General features: G+C 44.5%; 1 protein-coding gene across 2 annotated transcripts in view; it reads left to right on the plus strand.

Moving 5' to 3' along the window:
* HAPLN1 (hyaluronan and proteoglycan link protein 1) overlaps positions 1–23,576 on the plus strand; it is a 109,036-nt gene that overhangs the window by 69,812 nt on the left and 15,648 nt on the right. For both annotated transcript variants that reach the window (XM_083151838.1, XM_083151837.1), the window contains one exon: positions 20,558–20,926. In XM_083151838.1, the coding sequence (XP_083007964.1) occupies positions 20,558–20,926 (369 nt within the window). The remainder of the gene's footprint in view (positions 1–20,557; positions 20,927–23,576) is intronic.

Below are 23,576 nucleotides of genomic sequence, written 5' to 3' on the forward strand. Positions count from 1 at the left end.
CATTACTGATTGATAGGTGCTTCTTTTAATGGAATACAGTTCTAAAAAGCAAAAGTCTTTTGCTGGTATTGCTAGCGGCAGAGGTGTTCATAAGGGTGGGCATAGCATTAGGGGGTGCCTGTGCACCCCTAACACTCAATGTGCGCACACCTATGCCCGTCAGGTAGTGTAGTCACCGTACTGTCCCCGCGAGCTGCAACTCTGTCCCTGGCGTCCCTGGCAAGCCTAGTGAGCGCCTCTCACACAGCACCGGTAGCTCAGCAGATCCCCTGCACTGGCGGACAATGGTGAAGAGGTGCCTGAGATACACAAGCGTCTCATGCGCTTGTGCGTCTCAGTAATTCTTGCGGCATGGTACGGCAACCCTGCCTGTGTCTGCTTCAGGGAGACGGACAGGGTTAGGGGTTCGGTAGCGCATGCATCTCGTGCACAAAGTGGGGGTGCGGTGCGCAAGTGCGTCTCATGCACAATAAAGGCCACATTTGCCAGTGCTCCATGTTACATACTGCCAAATGCTTCAATTTCAAACCCCCACTATCCACACCAGCCCGATGCATGGCGAGCGCACCCGACCTGTTCATACCCTTACTATCCAAGTCGGCGTGGAGTTGATTTTATAAAGTGTGGCGAACCACCGAGCCCAAAGTGTGGCGAGCGCAGCAAGCCCTGCAAGGGGACGCAGAATACACGTCAAGTAATATGCGGGCACTCGCCACGCTTCGGGCTCGGTGGTTTGCTGCCCTTGCCACACTTTATAAAAACAACTCCATGCCGACGTGGATAGTGGCGGTATGAACAGGTCAGGAGGACGCGTACCACGCTTCGGGCTGATGTGGATATTGGTGGTGTTTCAGGAACACATTCACACCTGTCATGTCAGGCAGGTAAAAAATTTCAATGGTTTCCACACAATATAATAAGCGCTAACACAATGCTGACTGACTATGCTAACTACGTAAGCTCCGGCTAGTCGCGAATGCACTGACTACGCTGGCTGCGGGAACACGACGCTGATACTGACAGGGACGCTGACTAAACTAACTACTCTGGCTGCGCGAACACAATGCTGATATTGACAGAGATGCTGACTATGCTGGCCGCGGGAACACTACGCTGATTCTGACAGGGACACTACGCTGATTACGTAACTGGCGCTGTGATAATACACAAGTACCGTTTTACTTTAAAGTCCCCTCTGCCTTCATTTCTAAAAAAAATATATACATCTCTCTATCTCTGTCTCTGCTGTGCTACCATGCATTTGGGCAGATGCATAACTATCACCTTCGGTGCCCCATAGCAAAATGTTGAAAAGCCCCCCCCCCCAGTCAAAGAGAGTGTTGGGGAAAAAAAGAGGGGAGACAGAGGGGTGGTTAACACTAGTTTGCAGGAATCTATGATCTGCAAACTCTCTTTGTTCTAGGGAATAGGATTGCCACCTAGCAACAGCTGGTGGGTTATGGTGTAAGCCTCCCGACATACGCTGGAATGGTATAGTGAAATAAAATTTTCACTTACCTTACCACAGCCAGGGGAGTAGGGAGCTTAGCTGCTGATGCATGACATGTGCACAGGCAGTGCACATATACTGCAGGTCATGCAGGTGCACTCTAGTCACATGCACCTGCTGTATATAAGGCTAAGCTCCGCCCCCTGAGGTCAGATTTTACAGAAGCTTACAGATGGCAATCCCTTAAGTGGAATAAGAGAGAGATACCATTGTATGCAAAGACCATTGTATGCAAAAATAATGTTAACTAGAACATTCATAACGAACATAGATCAGATCTGAGAAACTCTACTGGAAGGAGTAACAATGAAACTGGGTTGGACTAGGAACCAACAACTGAAATAACTGCCATGCTGTATTGTAGCCAGGCATGTTATAAACTGAGGCAAACTTGTGAGTATAGCAGAGAAGAGGAAATAATTAATTTCTGATCTTTGAGTGGCTGCACTTGTTGCTTCTTCTAGGCCTTTGGAGTGCCTTGAATCAAAGGATAAGTTAGGTATATAACCGAACCTTAGAGAGAACAAGCAGCAGACCTAGCAAGGTACTGGGTGGGAAGGGTGGGAGCTGTTGCTAGGTGGCAATCCTATTCCCTAGAACAAAGAGAGTTTGCAGATCATAGATTCCTGCAAACTAGTGTTTGTTCGTCGGGAGGCTTGCCACCTAGCAACAGCTGGTGGGTAGACTAGCACACACCTGGTGGTTGCTCTAAGGAACGCAATTCTTTGAGAACCAGAAGGCCTCCAGCAATGTCTAAAGAAAGTCCAAGCGGATGACCAATGTGCAGCTTGCAATACAGGCTGAAATGGTAAGCCTCTAGCAGCCATTGAATTAACTGCGTCACAGTGAATGGCCTCTGAAGTGGAGTGTCTATTCCAGAACTCTGTATGGTGGAAACTATACACTCCCTGGTCATAAAAAGGTCTGGCAGGATAAAAAATATTCTGGCATGTGAGAGAGAAGTTTGTTTGATGTCTCTCCTTACAGGTACTGTGAGGGGTAAGTAAGTGGATTGGCAATCAACTATACAAAGATCTGGATCTGACTGGTCTCTGACCAGATCACATTCCACCAGAGGTGTGTGCATGGAACTTGTTTTTGTGTGTCCCCGTAAAATAATAAGGAAACCCATTGGCGTAGGGGTCATCCAGGTTCAGATATGTGGTTTGACGAAAACTCAGCCCCTCTGGCTGCAAAAGCAGGGGCTAACAGTGAAGCTAACTTCTTTGAAAGGCCAAAGATATCTGTAGATGGTGGTATAGTGGCCAAGAAGTACAAAAAGGGATTAATGTCCCACCAGGTAGAATACCATAGCATGGTGGTCTAGCTAGAAAGAATCCTTTAAGTATTCTTATTCTCTGAGGCCTGGGATAAGGAGAGCTAGAGTCAAGCCATATGAGCATATCTTGGCATAAGCCAAACCTGTTTCGAATGTGGTGGCAAGGAAGTCCAGAGTTATGCTAGGCTCGGAAAAGGGGGCCTGAAGAAGGAAGGTTAGAGGACTGTAAGGTTAGAAATTAAGGTACTTATGTAGTATCTGGGCTGCCGATTTCTAAATCGGGTCGGATCGGGCACATCGCATCGCATCGCATGCGACCATCGATGCGATGCGATGCGATGCGATGCGATGACCCGATTTTTCCATAGGAATCAATGTTAAAATGGACTGAGTCCATTTTAACATGGAATTCAATGGGAAAAAGGGGTCCTTTTCATACCCCTACTATCCAAGTGGGCATGGAGTTGGATATAAACCTGTGGCGAGCGTAGCGAGCCACCGAGCCCGAAGCGTGGCGAGCGTAGCGAGCCCCGCGAGGGGACACAGAATACCGGCCCCTCGCGGGGCTCGTTTCGCTCGCCACGCTTCGGGCTCGGTGGCTCGCTACGCTCGCCACAGGTTTATATCCAACTCCATGCCCACTTGGATAGTAGGGGTATGAAAAGGACCCCTTTTTCCCATTGAATTCCATGTTAAAATGGACTCAGTCCATTTTAACATTGATTCCTATGGAAAAATCGGGTCATCGCATCCGATGGTCGCATGCGATGCGATGCGATGCGATATCGCATCGCATCGCATCTGATTGTATGCCTTAACTTAAGGCATACAATCAAAAAATCGGCAGCCCAGATACTACATAAGTACCGAAATTAAATTATGGATTGATATCTGGATCTTATTCTAGGCCTAAAACAGGCAAGGCGTGGAAAAGGCCAAGAGGTTGGGAATGGTCTGCAACCTAGTAATGTTGCAATCCACATACAATGTGGAATATGTTTCAGTAGGTCTGTGCTGCCCTGGAAACAGTCTGTAGATGAACCTAGAGGAAGCCCGGGAACCTTGTGAAAAAGGGTGATAAAGGTAACAAAACTCTGGAGGGCCAGACAGAATATGCCAGAAATATTTGGGTATTTTGGACACGTCTGTTTTGATTTTGTGGATGACCCACAACCGCAGAGCCAGAGGGAAAAAGGCATATGAAAGTGGAATGTCAGCCCACGAAAAAGGACATAGCATCCATGTGGAGAGTCCCTTGAGTCCGAATTTTGGATATGAATGTCAGAACTTGTACGTTTGATGGTGTTGCAAACGTATCCACTTGTGGGTGACCCAAGGTCTTTGCAATTCCGAGAAAGATCTCTGGTGTGTTATGGCAGCAGTGGGATCTAAATCTACACCTCCGAAGGAACCGGAGAGTCGCTCAATCCACAGTATGACTGGTTATGTATAAGGAAATGGCTATCTTGTTTAACTCTTCTTGTATGCATGTAGCAAACAGGAGAATGGACCGCTGTACTGCCCACTTCCAGGCATTTATTGCCTGCTGACAGAGAATGCAAGATCAAGTGCCTCTTATTCTTTTGAGGTAGATAAACAGTGGTTTTGTTGTCCAGACAGAGCTGAACTGAATTATCCCGTGGGTCTGAGGGAAATACAGAGGATATAGCCAATCTGGCAGCTCTTAGCTCTAAGAGATTGATATGAGCTTTAGAATCTCAAGCGGTCCACTTCCCTCCTACTGTATTGCACTGGGTGAATGCCCCCCAGCCCATGAGGGATGCATCTGATGTGATGACTATGTCTGGAGTAGGAGGTAGGGGAGATCTGGAATAGGAAATGTTTTCCAACTGTGAATCTCCCTGTGGACTATGGGAGATAGTATCATTTTGTCTGTCCTAATCCTGTCAAATAAGGGATGATAGGAGGTTCTGGAATTGTCTGCATATGAGAGGTACGTGGAGAAAACCCAGGATCTGAGGCTCTCATTTTCCTTATCAGCCTAGCCAAGTCTCTCAGTGAAAAATGAGCACCTGAGAAACAGACTTGTATGGCGTTCCACTTGTCTGAGGGAACCGCTATTGATAAAGAAGAGGAATCTATCAAAGACCCCAGAAAGACAACAGATTGGGAAGGTATTAATACAAATTTCTCAAGGTTCTTATGAAAACCTAGATGCCAGAGGAGCGACAGGATAAGATACCTGGGAGAAAAGGGGGACAATTGTTCTGCATGCACTACCAGGAGATTACCTAGGTAGATAATAACAGCAAACCCTTTACTGTCTGAGGTGTGTAATTGCTGCATTCATGATGCATATGAGTATGTAAGGGGCATTGGACAGTCCGAAATCCATTACAGTCCAGTTGCATGGAACGTCTCTCCACAGGGAACTTAGCAGCCTCCTGTGATTTGGATGTTCCAGTATCATGTTAAATGCCTCCTTCAGGTCTGTTTAGCTACAATGTTTAGCTTGGACCAGCCTAAAGGGTATATCTGCTAAACCCTCCATATGGAAAGACCAAGGTTTCATATACAGTATATTCAGTACTGGCCTATATGAAAGGTCCTGTTTCCTTACAGGGAAATGGTAGCTGACCCAACCTATTTGCAATTGTCTGCCGACTCGATCTAGCCCTGTTAAGGCCTGGGACATTATTTATCCAGCATCCAGAACTAGTGTTCCTTGGATGGGAGCATATCTGGTTAGGAAAAGGAACAAGGGGAATATGCCCCTCCCCCCACCTGTACATGGTAGTCCGCCTACAGGAGGCCAATGTTCTGGAAAGACAGGGAGGAATCCTCTGTCTTTATTAGGATGGTATTCACTTCACCTCTCGTGACCTGTGTCTGGGAGAAGCCTCCTCTGAGGACTCTGTGGCTGTCACATTGCTCTAGGTTCAAACTGCTGGCTCCAACAGAATGACCCTCCTAGCAAACAGGCCCCTTGAAGGGCTGGGGACTTTAGCAGAACTTAACCTTGTGTATGAAGTCAGGACTGAAAGATCAGAATTAGGTTTGGGACATCCACTGATGCAGGAGCTACATTACTGAGATCTGCACTTGCTTGCTGGCAGTTCTGCAGGCATTTGAAATAGAATTAAAGGCCTGGCCAATCATCAGGGTAGCTCTATTAACGGCTTTCAATAGGGCCATTTGGAAGCAGAGAATCTAGGGAGTTCGCTGGAACCCTTCTTACTCTGCCTTATCCAGGGCAAATAATACTGGCCCACAGTGTCAGTTACTTTGAACTTTATTTATTTTTTTTTTTTTTTATTATTATTTTTTTTGCAGCACTTTTTCCCCCACTTGTGCTGAGAAAGCAGAGTCAATCTCTAGGGTAAAAAGGGCAGGGATTTCAGGAATGCCCAGGTGTTACAGAGAACAATTTGTCCTCCTTAATGAGGGGCTGCAAAAGCCAGCTGGGTGAATTACTACACCTCAAGCACTTGTTCAGGGCAGGGCAGTGCTGTGTATAGCATAAATGGGGCATTTCACTTGCCAATGCCACTCAGGTCATTTGCAAATAACTATATTCACCCCTGTGAGAGGATTCACTGGATCTTGTTACATCCTCCAACTCCCAAGCCACTCCCTGTGAGTTAGCTGGGGACTGTGTACTGTGGTGACTAGTCCCTTTTCTGAGCACTAGTCCCTGTTATGAGCTTGTTGTTGAGCATACTGCCAGTGACAGGCAGGAAAATGTGCCGGCCATGGGCAAGAGAGGGTGGTCTGTTACAGACCTCTCAGGTATTCCTACTGCAGGCAATACCTGGTAAAGAGATGTTATTGCCTGAACAGGCATCTCTTGAAGAAACATGAACTGTTTGTTTGTTTCTTTTTGTGCCTTTCCACAACACTGTGAGAATAGGCAGGAGGAGTAGGAGACTCTGCCTGACTGGGCTCTCCTTTCTCCACAGAAACTTCCCTGCTGTCTTCCGACCTGACAGGGTTAAATAACTTTCTCCTCTTAAATAATACCTCATTCTGTGAGGAAGAGGAGGTATAAGCAGCCACAGCCATGTCATGTTTGGAGGGCCGTCTGTTTTGCTGAAGGATGGGGATTTTATTAGTCTGTCTGTAGCAGACACAGACACAGCTTCCTCCTTCCTTCAGCGCTGAGGTAAAAATCTGACCTCAGGGGGCGGAGCTTAGCCTTATATACAGCAGGTGCATGTGACTAGAGTGCACCTGCATGACCTGCAGTATATGTGCACTGCCTGTGCACATGTCATGCATCAGCAGCTAAGCTCCCTACTCCCCTGGCTGTGGTAAGGTAAGTGAAAATTTTATTTCACTATACCATTCCAGCGTATGTCGGGATGCTTACACCATAACCCACCAGCTGTTGCTAGGTGGCAAGCCTCCCGACGAACAAAGGAGAGAGAGAAGTGACAGGGAAAGAGGGTGTCAGAGAGGTATGGGGTGGAGAAAGGAGGGGTCTCCTTGTCGGCACCGGGCTTCAGCTGCTGCAGACTGTGCCAGCTCTGAGTCTGCCAATCTGCAACTGCAGGCAGCTCCCGTACTTCCGAACAGGGCGGGTTCTGCGTGATTCACGCCGGGGCTGGTCACTTGATAGGGATGTCGAGCTCCGGCAGCGATAGAGGGGAGAGGGGGACAGGGAGGGAGAGGCTGGAACAGTCGGACCACTTCTTCTCCCTTTTCATTATGCCACGTACACTGCCGCTGACAGGGAAGGGAAGAGGGTACGGTAAAGAGCTGCCAACACTGCCTATGCATGCAGCATTACTTAAATACAATACAAGGGTGCAGCTACCATAGTTACACCACTGCATTTGGGTGTATTCAATGCCAGGGGCGAGCGGAGACAGGGAGCAGTGCTGCCTGCTCACTGTCACCACTCGCCTGGTCAGTATTCAATCGCGGCTAAATGCACTGTGACAGCGAGGATTCCCCCAGAACATTGAATATGGAGAGCGCCCAGGGCAGGGGTTAAACAGCGAGGATTGCTGATTTTGTGCGATCCCCGCCGTTTAACCCCCTCGCCGGCTGCTCACCCCTGTATTGAATATTGCCCATTATGTCATTACTGGTACTGCTGGTTACATTGGTATTGCCCAATAACTAATACCAGATTACTTCACACGAGAATTTGGCCACAAGGTGAGTTTAATCACATTTGGGAGAGAGATAAAGTGGAAGGAATATAGTGGTTCTGTTTCAGAGTTGGACACAATCCAGCAGCAGTTGGGCAATGTTTTTCTGCTGCGCATTGGCCGCACTGCATATGTTCCACGATGAATTACAAATGATGGTCATAATGTGGATTTGGACATAGAATGATTGCCAGTTAGTAAACATTTGTGAAAGGTAAGTAAACGTAGGCACGCGTAGAAGCCAGCAACCGCCTCCTTGTATGCAGTGGTATTAGCCCTGTTGTCTTAGTTCCGACATTCTGCAACTACATCCATTTCTGAATCAGTTCCAAAGTACCAGCTAATTAGCCTCTGTCATTTTACATGCATTTTGGGGGTTACCCTTGTCACAGCCTCATTAGCATGAGACTGTTTAGCATTCTCATGTGAACGCCCATAAAACCCTGTGCATTCACATATGCTAATGTTGCACTGATGACATACACTCTACTGCACTCTGCATATGTACATGGAGAGTGGTAATACCCCATGAGGGTAAGGGTAATGCTCCCTGGGGGTGATGTGTAATACCCCCAGGGATATTGACGCTGGAAGTGAGGGGTAAAAATATACATATACATATATATTTTGTACGCGTCCTCTCGACCTGTTCATACCCCCACTATCCACGTCGGCGTGGAGTTGATCTTATAAAGTGTGTCGAGGGCAGCGAGCCCCCGAGCCCGAAGCATGGCGAGCGCCCGCATATTACTTGACATGTATTCTGCGTCCCCTTGCAGGGTTTGCTGCGCTCGCCACACTTTGGGCTCGGTGGCTCACCACACTTTATAAAATCAACTCCCCGCCGACGTGGATAGTGAGGGTATGAACAGGTCGGGAGGACACGTACCGCTGCGCTCGCCATGCTTCGGGACAAGTACCAATAAGGCAGATGTACTAAGCCTGGAGAAGAGATAAACTAGAGATAAAGTGAAAGGAAATAATGCACCAGCCAATCAACTCCCAACTGTCATTTTCAAACACAGTTCATTGGCTGGTGCTTTATCTCCTGTCACTTTATCTCCACTTTATCTCCATTTTATCTCTTCTCCAGGCTTAATACATCTGCCCCCAATAAAACTTATCTTATGAAAGTACATATTGGCCCAGAACAGGTTATTTTGTTTTTGTGCAGGGTGAATACTGGCTGCTTTATTTTTACACTGCAATATAGATATCAGTTTGTACAAACCCCACCTAAATCTAACTCTCTCTGCACGTGTTACATCTACCCCACCTGCAGTGCTCATGGTTTTGTCCATTAGAGAGAGAATTTGCTTTTGCCAGTGAACCAGAATCAGGCCCTTAACTCAGACCTGACCACTAATTTTTGGAGCCCTGCGGTCAGGTATAAGCCGCCCTGCCAGAGTGAAATCCCACCCCGTGCAAGCCTGCAAATTGCTTGGCACGGCCTGCGGAAATTAAATCCATTCGCAAGCCGCTCACCATTGAATTTCTCCAATGTGTGCAGTCTGTGCGTAGCCCAGGACTTACTCGGCGGCTGCAATAGAATCAGGCTGATCATGGGGGGTAAGGGTAATACTCCCTGGGGGTGATGTGTAATACCCCAAGGGATATTGACGCTGGAAGTGAGGGGTAAAAATATACATATACATACTGTATATATTTTTAAATGACATTAATCACAGTGAAAGACAGGGGGGTGGGGGCTATAAAAGAAGGTTGTGTTTTTACTAAGGATGTGAGGGGTAATGTTAATAGGATATATGACCACTGAGGAGTCTATTGCCAATGGGGGCTCTGATGTAAACTTACAATTAAGTTTAAAACAGGTGTTAGAGGCCCCCTAGACCTTTTATTGCAATTAAATATTTAAATATATTTCTGAATGGTTTTGGGGAATACAATGATCAGTTACTGTAAGTGGGTGTGTGCACGCTGAGATGGCCCTGCACTAACCTGTACTTGACACCTTAAAACATGGTAGTCTTGTGGGTCATACAAAGGCCGTCTCCAAAGCAATGAACAGGTGATGACATCATTTGGATACTAGATCATGTGACTGACTGTGTGAGCAGCCAGAGCTGTGACTGTGTGTTTCTTTCTTACCTCATATCGCACCCTCTGCCTGCTCTGGTGTTGCTGCCTGTCCATGAACATTTCATGTTATTGCACCTGGACCTAAGCTACACTACATAGAGTAAGTGCATTGCCAGGAATCAAAGGGGGAGTTGGAATTGCTTTTGGCTCTAGTAATTGTATTGTGTTTGGCAACCAAGAAGTGACTCCAAGTAAAATGAAATTCATGCTCTCTGTTTGTTTAAATAAAATATATTATTAATAACTTTTAGAGCAATATGAGCATTGTAACATATGCCTATATTAGTGCTGAAATTTAAACTAGCCCATTGATATACTGTAACTACTGTTCTAGAACACACGTCTTGTCATACAATCATATATTCCTGAAGGGTACTGTAGCTGAAGAACTGTTGTAATCTGCTCTAAATCCATTCCTCCGAACATTAGTGATCAGTGGAGCAGGAATGTAAAGAGGGCTGAAGTCTAAGACAAAGGGCAGGGCTTTACGGAACCTCTCAGAGAGCTGGTTATTTGGGATTATTCTTCGCATGCCTGATATATCCGAAGCATAATCCCCAATAAGTGCTGGTTATTGGTGCTTAATGGATAGCTCATGGGGAATCTATTAACAGCAGTGCTGGCGCACCACTAGGCAGCTTTAGGCATTTGCCTGGGGCGCAGGCCACTGGAGGGGTATTTGGGAGCAGCCCCCCCCCCCATGGAGCCAGGTGAGCAGCAGGTCCGACTCGGCGATGGCCACATAGCCCCCTCCCCCCCGGGCTAGGAAGCGGCTGTTACACCCCCTCCCCTCCCTCCCGGACTCGACGGCGTCCGCATCAAACACCCCCCCACCCACCAACTCGGCGGTAGGTATCCGTGTCCAGCATTCCCCACTCAGATCAGAAATTGAGCTGTGAATAGAAATTGAACCATATATGGCTGACACCTACATGCACTATATCCATTCTACAGCGGATTATTAGATACTGTGGACCTGATTAGTTGGATCAGGCCAACCACACTGCGCAGACCTTGCTGACAGCCCCTTTTAATGGGATGGTCCCCCCAAAAATCTAAAACTTCGTACACCTGTACCCTAAGGAGTTGCTTGAAGAAGGCTGTGGACACATCACGTACCCTTTGACCCCATTTGGGGAATATCTGATATTTGAAGTGTGCCCCACTGAGGGGAAGGTTATTACAGCCTGTAAACCATTGAAGAAATAACACGCCAGTACATGCGTTTGATACTACATTTTGATATTTGGAGTTTGCCCCACTGAGTGGAAGGTTATTACAGCCTGCAAACCATTGAAGGAATAACACGCCAGTATAAGCGTTTGAAATCATATCTTGTGTTAAACCCCTGATGAAGTCTTTTTTAAGACGAAACGCATCGGGTTACTGATATCATATTTCCGAAAAGGATACAATTTCCAGATGTGATTCTTGAAACTTTAATAAAGCACTCTGGTTTTATGATTATACATTGTACTGTACTGTATTTGACTGTAATTGGTGGAAATTCCATGTGGTGGTAAAAGCGCTCTCTATACCTCTTTTTTTCCCCATTTCTATTGTTGCCTCCCACTAACAGGGGGGGTTTTAGAGTAGCTGCTCACACTTTAAGGGCGCACGTGGGGTCATTCTTTGGATATATATATATATATATATATATATATACACACACACACACACAGTGTATATATATATATATATTGAATTAAGCTAGGAATATGAAGAATCTTGGACAAAACCATGTGCACTGCAGGGGGGGCAGATGTAACAGATGCAGAGAGAGTTAGATTTGGGTGGGGTTTTTCTTCAAAGTGAGATCTGTATTGCAGCGTAAAAATAAAGCAGACAGTATTTTCCCTGCACAGAAATAAAATAACTCACCCAAATCTAATTCTATCTGCACCTGTTACATCTTCCCCCCTGCAGTGCACATGGTTTTGTCCATCTAAGAAGGAATTTGCCTCTAAGAGTGAACTATAATAAGGCCCATAGAGAGGTACTTTATACCTTCTTGATATGTGAACTCCTGGTGTAAGCAGATGTGGGGTGGAATGTAATGCCGCACAAGTTTCTCCTCTCATGTATCATGCAATACAGATAAATAATAAAAAAATTCTCTAGTGTTATATTGGTATTAAAAGGCACAAATTGACTTAAATTCACACTGGAAGGTTTCCCGATGGTTTTGTTCTTACTTGAAGGTGACTTGGATCTAGATTCAATGTCTCCCAGATCATCACTTGTTCTTGTACAGGATTTACCAGGACCATAAAAGCAGTGTTGCAAGTAAGGGGGTACGGCGTGGTACGGAGTACCTGTAAGAAATATGTTGCAGGTACGCAGTACCACTTACCCTGACCCACTGTCAATTCTATTTTTATTTTAAGTCTAAATATAATGCATCTGCAGCCCGCCCACCCAGCATCATGATTGGTGCTGTATGCAGCTACCGGCTACTGCTGATTTAGCCTGTCACACTAACAGGCATCAGCGGTGCTGACAGCATGAAGAGCAGGCTCCACAATTGTAAGCACAAGCTGCCTGGCTCTCCCCCAAGCAAGAGCCAACCCACCCCCAGTCATTCCCTGTTTATCATTCCCTGTCTCCTGATGCCATGCCACTATTGTCATTTAGTCACTCCTCTAGCTTTATGTGACCACGCCCCCTCATGACACATGGCCACAACCATTTTTGGTGGAGGCTATCAGTACCACCAAGAAAAAAATTCTACTTGCACCACTGCATAAAAGTGAATGTAAAGTGCACATAATAGTATGATTCCATTAACAAAAAGACATTGATTTAACAATAATTCTGACACTTGTTTGGCAGCAAATCGTTGATTGTCGTTTGTTCCTATACGTTACCGATTGGCTGCTTGGAAAGATAAAGTAATCTAGGTGTGTGTCCAGCTTTGGGTTAAGTGTGTGAGTTTGCTATTGAAGTACAGTGACTGAGGTCATTAGTTATAGCATTTGTTAAAACCATAGCTAAACACATACATTATTATGCATGCAAATTGACTTGGATGTCATTAATGTTGGTGTAGTAGCTTTTATGATGATGTAGTAACAATAAATGCTGTCTGCAGGGAAATCTGTTACAGATGGAGCGCCTGTCATTCAGCTCCAGTTGTCGCCAGATCCCCTCTGCTAGCAAGAGCCGTCGGACAGGCACTCCATCTGACGGGCACGCACGTCCCTATCACTCGGCGGTGGGCGGCAGAATTCCAGGCGGGCAGGGTTAGGGGGTGGTGGTGCAGGGAGGCACCGGGGACCAGTGGGGACTGGCAGGGAGTGACGGGGAGGCGGCAGAGAGCTCCATCAGAAGGGGGCACGCAAGCGTCTCGTGCACACACGCCCATCCCGTTGGATGGTGGAGGATTCTATCGCCAGCCTCCAGCTGAATGACAGGCACTGCATCTGTATTGATGCTGCTGGCACAACATGGTCAGTCTTTAAGGGGCATATTGTCATTTTTAATATATCCCAACTATAGTGATAACCAATTGGACAAAATAAAAATGAAAAATATAAACAGTAATAATGTGAAAACAAAATTAGAAGGACTGTAATCAATAACAAGATCATACAGTAGATTATAAAAAGCAGGAAGAACTCGAAAGTTTATTATGTCTTATTGTGTTAATCATTCTTAATTTATGGATTCACTTGGAATCCAGATGTAACAGGCATTTCATATGTTACCACCCTTAGGGTACTGAAAGGTGGGCATTCACCATGTGCCAATGGATTGGCAGTCCGGGTAGTCTGTTCACCTATCTGATGTTTAAGTACATAAACATTTTGGGGGTATGACTTAGACATTAGTGCATCATAAAAAAGAAGCTGGCCTGTCTCTAGGTCTAGCACCGTGTCTGACAAGAGTTACCTGTAGGAGGGAGCTGTAGGTAACTTTCAGTAATAAGTGCAGTGGGGAAGGGTAGAAGGAGTACTCGTTGCCTGAAATACAGATTTATGTATTTCATATGATACTGATCCACTATAATAATTGTGAGTTTAGGCAATCCTTGGTACTTGTTTCCTAGCACGGCGCCCATCGGGTCCCATCGCATACCTTAACTTAAGGTATGCGATGGGACCCGACAGACCCGATTTTCTGGCTTTTTTTGAGGTTTCCCGACAAATGTAAAATAGGGTCCATCGCATGCCATTATAATGGCATGCGATGTGACCAACGCGACCGACCTGATTTTACATTGTAAGCATTGTATGTAATGTTAAATTCCTATGTAAAATCGGGTCCATTGTATGCCATTATAATGGCATACAATGCGACCAATGCGATGGACCCGATTTTACATAGGAACCAATGTTAAATTGCCCCCCCATACCCAATTTTTGATTGTATACCCACCCTGATGGGTAATTCCTATGTCAAATGCCCCCCATTGTTAACGCCACCCCACGATGAATGGCAACCCGAAGCGTGGCGAGCGGCGGCGGTACGCGTCCTCCGACCTTTTCATACCCCCACTATCCACGTCGGGGTGGAGTTGATTTTATATAGTGTGGTGAGCGCAGCGAGCCACTGAGCCCGAAGCGTGGTGAGCGCAGCGAGCCCCACGAGGGGACGCGTAATACATCTAAAGTAATGCGTGGCCCCTCGTGGGGCTCGCTGCGCTCGCCACGCTTCGGGCTCGGTGGCTCGCTGCACTCGCCACACTATATAAAATCAACTCCACGCCGACGTGGATAGTGGGGGTATGAAAATGTTGGAGAATGCATACCGTTGATCGTGGCGTTAACAATGGGGGGCATACAATGAAAAATGGGGTCTGGGGGGCATTTAACATTGGTGCCAATGTAAAATCTGGTCTCAGGGACCATTTAACATTGGTTCCAATTTGACCCGATTTTTGCAACCCGATTGCATACAATTAAAATCGGTGGCGCCGTGCTAGGAAACAAGTACCCAATCCTTTATATCCCAAATGTGGAGGTGTGGCCCAGAGAGTAAGGGTAAGAGTTATAACCATAGAAAAAGTACTCTCTTTTTTGGGGAGCACTCTTAATTAAAACGTAACTTTTATTTCAAGTGAAAAAATAGGGATCGCTATCCCCTCCAAAATACAGGTTGCCTGCCTACCCATTGAGCGCAGGAACACAGTGGTATTCTTGCTGTTGTCTCAGGGGTCTGATTTCCACCAGGGGGTTCACCATCGTGCATCACGGGTCCCCTGCTCCATATGGCCACTTCGCAGTTAGCTTCCTCAGTTCGCTGGGAGTTCTCATGCTAACGAGGCCATGACTTGGGTGCGGGGGGGGGGGGGGGGGGTGAGCAGTTGACATCGCTGGATGTCAGCTGCCCGTCCATTTCCGTCCCAGCGTGCATGCATATTTAAGTGACTTGAAAGTCACTTTTATATACGTGCACCTTCCACATCTTCCGATGGTCGGCGACCATTGAAAGATGTGGATTTTCCCTGCAGCATGCGAATGGATGTTTATGTTAATCATCATCCTTTCACAGCCAGTGCTTGGGACACACGCTTCAAAGGGGGGTGGGGTGTGGTGGATTCGCAAGGCTGCTAGTTCGCAGCCTTGCAATTCAACCAGAATACCCTCATAAGTCTGACAGCTCTGGCTCACTTCATCCTAATAAAGGGCTAGATGAGGATGGCTCTATCTGTATATCTCCTAGTGTGTGCCCGGCTTTAGAGCTGCCTGCTGCCCATTGCTGATATACTGTAGATCTTTTGCCAATAACAACTGTGTTAAATGAAAAATGCATATCCGTCACAAAGTACAGGCATTTCTCAGGTCTTCCAATCCACGATAATTGTATCTAAAACAATTACCAGTGTAATTTGTTAAAGCCTACATTGAAAATAATTGAAATAGTATCCCTGGTGTTATAATTGCCCTTCATTTGCCATTTAAACACATTCTACTTAGCTGGGATTTTTTTGCTTTGTTTTCATTGGTCAGAGTCTATTTCTCTAGATGACACTGCACAGTATGTATCCAGATTTCCTTTGTTTTAGTGGTAGTTATGAATCATTGTCTATGAAATAAGACACGGCATTTACAGACTTATCTACAATAAATAGCTATCTATATGTTCTGTACTCTTTAGGCGACACGCGAAGCATTTAACAAATGAGGATCACACACTAACTTGGGGAAAATGAGATTAAAATGCAGTACACATGTTGGAACACAGTGTTACCACATTCAGTTAATATAGCGGCAATAAAGCAAGTTATGGCTGTCTATTAATCCATTTTGCAAGGCCTCTGAAAGGTCATTGAAACACTCTAATGAGCCACTATGTCTGCCTGATACTTTCTGAACAAATAGTTTCGATGGAAAACAATATTCCAATTGATTCATATGCAATGAATAAGCTGTGAATATAGATGGAAGTTAGTCTGCTTTTCCTAAGGAGAGAATTGCTTGTTAGCATGTGGAAAAAGACAAGATTCTTTTATAATGCCAATGCCAATGAATGCTAGTTACTATTCTTGTATCCTAAAATAAATAGACGTAATACAACTGGAAAAAAAGCTTTATGATTATAGCAGAGTACGCGGTGCTATAATAACATTAGACTACAACTGCGCATTGATTTTGCTTTGCCGTTGGCTTACAAATTTCCTTTTTACTCCTTGGCTGTTTTATGGGCTGTCTCGTATTCTTATCTCTGTCTCTGTTTTCTTCACAATTGTCCTCAATGTCCCCAGCAAAAGATTACAATGCAAGGGCTGCATTTGTTCAACATAACCTTGCTCAAGGACTCCTATTCATTCTTTCAAGCACCTGCAAAGAAGCCTCACCTGTTCCTGATTCTTTCTGCAATAGGAACTTGGGCTCGGGCCACACATAGCGGCCAAGTGGGTCCCGTTCAGCGGGACCAGCTTTCCCGGAAGGAGGCTGTATGGGGTCACACACAGCGTTGTGGCCGGATCATGCTGACCGGATTTCAAGGGGACTGTTTGAACACATACATTTAAATGTATGTGTTCACCCTCAAATCCGGTAGACCCACAGTTCTGTCCGACCGTAGTATACTGTAGTAGGACACCGCAAATATGGCCCCATAGTGTATGTGCAGGCAGGCGCATAGGAGCCTTTGTACAGGCTTCTTCCGACCATGTAAATCATTGGCGCAAGCAGGGGTGGTTTCTCGAACAGCCCAAGTATTTATTTTAGTGGGCAACTGAAGTCTAGTTGCTGCTGCTTCTATGTGCCCGCGGCTGTTCATTGCCTGCTGTTCCCCTTCAGCACTGAGAGTGCCCTGGCGGCTCCTCAGCGCTAAAGGTGAACAAAAGACAATGAGCTCCCACCTGACAGCAGCCGCAGGGGAGTTTAGCCTCCAGGGCTGAGCAGCAGCAGAAGGGGAGAGAGGGTAAAGGCAGAGCAGCGGTTGGGAAGCGCCAGGCCTTCTGACTGGTGCTGAGGGTGAGTCCAGCTTATGAACACAATGTATGTTTATAGTATAAGTATTGGGACACAGTGTGTGTGTGTACAGTATGTGTGTGTGTGTGTGTGTGTGTGAACACAATGAGGTCACAGTTTGTATTGGGGCATAGTGCATGTGTTTGTTGGCACAGTGTGTGTTATATGCTGTATATTGCTCATACTGAGGCAGGCTCAGTTCTGTTGCATTTACAGTATGAATACATATAACCAAACAGGTACATTTAACACATACTTGCCAACTTTTGAAAAGTATTTTCATGAAGATTGCACCGTTGAAGGGAAGTGTCATGCTCTGCCCAATGGCGTTTCTTTTGCTATTCAGAGGGCAGGATGCAGTAAGCTGAGAAATGCAGCCAAACCTCTGAAAATGCAGTATTCAGCGGTTTGGCCAGTAACACAAATGCACCAAGCCCTGGAATGTGATAAATTCCAAGGCTTGGAACTTTAGATGGCCATTGTTCTGTAGAAGCCTTTGGACTTCTTTCGAATCTCCCCACTAAAATGGATCCAACTGGATCCCTCCCAGGACCCCCTGCAGGGTGTGCATCACTCGACACATGCACAGATAGGACGCCCGATCACAAAATTGTAAATTCTATCATCACAAAGAACAGCTCTTACCGCAAGAGTTGTCCTTTGTGATTTTCTTCATGCATGTCACTAAATTCCAATGCATGCGTTGAGTGGCGTGATGTATCGCATGCAAAATACAATACTTGGTGCATTTCGCTCAGAATAGGATGGACATAAATGTTTAAATGTGAATATATATTTCTGCTCTAATCATACTCAACAGCCCTAGCGCTATTAGCAGATCCAATGGTGATCCACTTTAAAAAAAGAACATTAACATCGTTCAGCATTCAATGTAGATCATTTTTTAATTAAAAAAAATAATTACAATTAATTTAAACATTTAAACCAGACTGTTTGAATTGCAAAAAAATTATTTGGACTGCAAAAGGTTAACTGTAAAATGGCAAAACGCTCAGGTGGACAGGAGGGGGCGCAGGGTACACTGCCGCCACGCTACCTCACTGCCTTAAACTCTGCATTTTATTTTTTATTATTTCATAAACTGTGCATAAAACATTCTTAAACATTCTTTTTTTTTGCCTTAGGCTCCTTCTTAGAAATACATATCTGCCTTATAGAGTTTTATTTTAATTACAAGGGCATCCATAGTAAAAGTGACTATGTATTACTGTATGTTAACATAATTATTCTAAAATAAAAATTCTAATATAAATTATATAGTACAGAACATTTCTGCATTTTTTTCTACTCATTCTAGAATTCAATCACTCATATTGAAAAAAAAATCTTATCTTGATTAAAGCTTTCATTGAAGGGTTTTTATTTGAAAAGGAGTTGTAGAACGCTCACATATTTCTTTTTATTTGAGTTTTGCGCTGTATAGCTGGAAATGCTGAAAAATTATCCCCAAATCAAGGGTGACATTCTATGGAGCGAGATTTGTGTTTTTTGGCGAATATTAGTAAAAAAAATGGCGACATTTTCACATCAAAGAGTGAAATGGCGCCAGTGCCCCTTTTTATAGGGGGTGTGATGCATAATGGAGGGGACAGAGGTGGGCCAATAGGTTAGGGGGTTCTTAGTCATGTGGAGACAGTTTTGTAAATCGCACTCCGGTTGGTCCAAAACTCGCACATGACCGGCGGAAGAAATCGCACTTTTTTGTGTCATAAATTCGCACCACTTCGCCGCAAATCACACTACATCGCACTTTTCAGCCGCCAAATCGCATCCCATTAAATATGCGAATTATTACCAAAAAATTTGAATTAAAAAAGTGCGAATAGCGGCGATGTGGTGCTAGATAAAAAAATGCGCATTTATCTCATCCCATAGAATGTCACCCCAAATCTTTTGTTTTAATTCTACTCAAATCTTCAGTAAGCTATTTTTACTGCATAGTGGAAAAAAAGAACAATTTCCTCACAATTGTATTTATTTACAATATTATTCATGAGTAGAACCAGAGGCAGATTTAAGAGACCACCATAGGCTCAACATTATTCCTGTCCCATTTTTATTATTTGTATTATTAGGCTATAGCACCTATCCTGATTCATGAAAAAGCACCCATACGCAGGAGAATGAGCCACAGACCATTCACTACATCCATTGGATTCTCCAGGGGTAGGGCTACAGTGCAGACCAAAATTGTAATAGGGGATCCACACCAACTTTGAGTGATTCCTGGCCTTTGATGTCTGGCAGTATTTGGAGTGGCAGTTTGTGGCAGTGCCCTATTTTAATTTTGTAATGCACTGCAGCTCCGCCTCTGGAGCCACCACTACCTACAGATGTAGCCGTGCTCATCCTTGCAGGCTGGCTACCGCCAAAGGCGTGCGCGCACGAGAAGCTTGCATGCCTCGTGGCAACGGAGCTTGGCGGGGGTCCCTGCTGCTTCCCCCGCCATCACCAATGGTCCCCCTCGCCAACACCCCCCCTCCCCTGAAGCGGAAAGAGGCAGGGAGATGCTGACCATCCGCCGCGATACTGGTACGTGCGTGCGCGTGAGACGTACGCGCGTACCAGTCTCTAGCGCCGGCGCTTGCCAGTGAAAGGGATCTGGCGAGCGCCGGCCAAGGATGAGCCCGGCTCCATCTGTACATCCACAGCGATTGCAGTAGCTGAAGGACCAAACTAATGCTGTCTTAAATACTACATTGATGGCCTTACAGGCTGTGCTTTGATAGCTACTTAATGCATTAGTGGCAGACCAATTGTTGGGTCAGGTAAGAGCATGAGAGGAACATCCTTCCCCTGCCTTAACCTCTCTACTGCTCTTACCCCTCTTCTGCAGTAGATAGGACTCACTGGCTCACCCATCGCATGTTATAAATGTCAGCAGGAATATGTTATCTGTTGAGCTTTCCTTGTTGATTGTCCCAGCTAGCCAGTAGGACTCTGCTACAAGTAGGTCTGCAGTGTTGCCCCCAGCAAGTAACCTTATGTTACCAGTGAGTAAACCCCCATTTCGAGGAACATTTCAAGTATGAAATTGATGCATAGTCTTTATATAGTCATCACTGTGCTTGATCACTTTATTGACTGCCATTCTTTTCCTTTCTTCCAGAGAATAGTCCTAGTCTCTTTGTGGAGGTAGATCAAACTAAAGTAATCTCCCATCGGGGGGGCAATGCTACACTGCCATGCAAATTTTTACATGACTCTGTGACTGCTGAACCACCCTCTCACAAAATCCGCATCAAGTGGACCAAGCTGACTACAGATTACCTCAAGGAGGTGGATGTCTTCGTTTCGATGGGACACCACAAGAGGAGTTACGGCCACTATCAGGGTAGAGTTTACTTACAACAAGCAAGTGAAAATGATGCTTCGCTAATAATCACCGACATAACACTGGAAGACTATGGCAGATACAAATGTGAAGTCATTGAAGGACTGGAAGATGATACTGCTGTTGTGTCACTGGATTTACAAGGTATATTTGTTTGTAAACTCCTTCATATTTAAAAGTGCATTGAAGGACTCACTAAACCTATTATACAAGTCTATTTCCATATATTAAGCAGATACTAATGGGTTTCACTAACATGTACACTTGTACAGTCCTAACCATGGGAACAAACTTATACAATATTGGAACAGTTTCTCATTTCCAGGCAAATCGAAATGTGATATTGGGCATATAACTAAGCGGGGTATTCAATCCTGGGCCCATTCTCTGCCCACTCACCCTTTGTATCGACAGTCAGGATTCAATGTTCCGCCTGCCGATCTGCAAAAAGGGGGCGTGGCCGCCTAAACGGCCATGGATTTTTGAGATACGGCCGTGATCTCGACAATCTATGGCCGTTCTTGGCAAAATGGACCAGACAGCTTTTAAAGTCGGGGCCGTTCTGCCGAGATGCTTCTTCAATGCTGTCAGAAAGAGACTATTTCTCCCTTCTGAAATATGGGCTTGGGATTAAATACCCTGCAAGTGTGTATGAACGATTGCGCACTCCTACAGGTTGCTTGATGCAGGATCCCATTTCTTGTTGGGTACACATAGTCCTAAGAGGTCTATGTACTAAGATTTGGAGAGAGATAAAGTGGATGGAGATGAAGTACCAAAAATATTTTTTCAAGCACAGCCTGTAAAATGGCAGTCAGGGGCTAATTAAGTACTTTATCTCTCTCCAAAGCTTAGTACCCAGACGCTTAAAAATGTCAGGAGCTGCTCAGAACAGAATTTATTTAGGATAAAGTTGAGAGAGATGGATATATTTTCCACAGTCGGCTATCTACTAATTAGTAATCTCAATGATTACTTTAAGGTCACTTTTTATATTTCAATGAGGTATCTTGAGGACAGGACCCATGTGTGCACACAAAATGCACTTATGTTGTATAAACACATCAAGCACACAAAATACACACAAATATATTTTATTTGTGAATGAAAAAAGGTTTCAATACATGAAACAAAGTTGGTGTACTCTCAGGCACTGGCTTTGAATGCTAAGCAATCTTTTTCTAGCACATATTTAGTGCCAGTTAACATACCATGTCCCCAGTAGTGCCAGTTACAGATGTCCTCAGTAGTGCCAGTTTCCTATCAAGTCCCAAGTAGAGCCAGTTTCATATCATGTGCCCAGTAGTGACAGTTACATATAATGTCCACAGTAGTGCCAGTTACATATCATGTCCCCAGTAGTACCAGTTACAGATGTCCCTAGTAGTACCAGTTATATACCATGTCACCAGTAGTGCCAGCTACATACCATATCCCCAGTAGTATCAGTTACAGATGTCCACAGTAGTGCCAGTTTCATATCATGTCCCCAGTAGAGCCAGTTAAATAGCATGTCATTAGTAGTGCCAGTGTCATATCATGTCCCCAGTCGTGCCAGTTACATATCATGTCTTCAGTAGTGCCAGTTACATATCATGTCTTCAGTAGTGCCAGTTACCTGGATAAAGGATACTTAACCTGTATCAGGAACCTACAGTACCACCTTGTGTCCTGCTAATAAGAACAGTAACAGGCCATGCATGCAAACCCTGAAAACTACTGCAACACTACAAAGTGATGGATCCATTCTTACATTTGCTATGGGGCCATGTAGGGACAATTATTTGTTTTGTAACATGGAACCTATAATTTACTATGTGAAATGTAAGAGACTATATCGTCTCTTACATGACTCACTGGCCTTCTACAGGGCAAAATGGCCATTACAGGGAGAGTTAATGGAACAAATAATTGTTTTAAAATCTGTCCCTTTAAGATCAGTTCACTGGGAAATAAGTGACAGGAGCAGATCATTATCTCACAGTAGCAATAGGTCATGATGGGAATGATGCTCATGTTTCCATTGTCATGTTGATAAAGTGTTTATTTAATCCACTGTTAATTGTCTTTTAAATGCAGCATTCCCATGATACTGAAGCTAGTTGGTAAATTACTGAATAAATGGGAATATAATGCCTAATCTGATTAAAAACAATGTAATTTAGCTGCTTCACATTTTATAATTAAATTGTTATTCTTCGCATCTGATTGTCTACGATTTGTAAGTGTATCTTGCTCATTTTATTTATTTCCTTATTTAAAGATTATCAAACAATTGTATGAATACCAATTATTTTTCCGTCAATGCAATACAATCATTTGCCCTTCAAACCAGACACATTCTAATTGTAGAGCAGGGCCTTGTTTGATTAGATGTTTTTGCATAATTTATGATTGACTTTTATGAAAATTATGTTATACAAATATATTAAATAATTGTCCACATTCAGATGATTTTATTGGCTCATACATATACTTTAAACTCCTTTAAAGTTTTGACGCCTTAAAATAAAATTTGTTAAAAGTGTCATAATATATTGGCTCCCACACTGATTTTCATACCCAAGTAAATTTTTAAGTTTGTAGTACATTGGTTCTGTTGAAAATGTAATTAGATTTATTTTTACCAATTACCAGCATTTAACTGTGGAAATGCCACATTTTGGAATCCTGATCCTTCTGGATTCTTATCATCTTTTAAAATAAGAATAAGGTAGAGAAAAGATAGCTCTTTTTTGTTGGGGCACTTGTTATGTGTAATGATTTGTTAAAAAATTCTTTAACATTTTTATTA

This window comes from Crinia signifera, chromosome 1 (genome assembly GCF_055691185.1).
Source record: "Crinia signifera chromosome 1, ASM5569118v1, whole genome shotgun sequence".
Taxonomy (NCBI): Eukaryota; Metazoa; Chordata; class Amphibia; order Anura; family Myobatrachidae; genus Crinia; species Crinia signifera.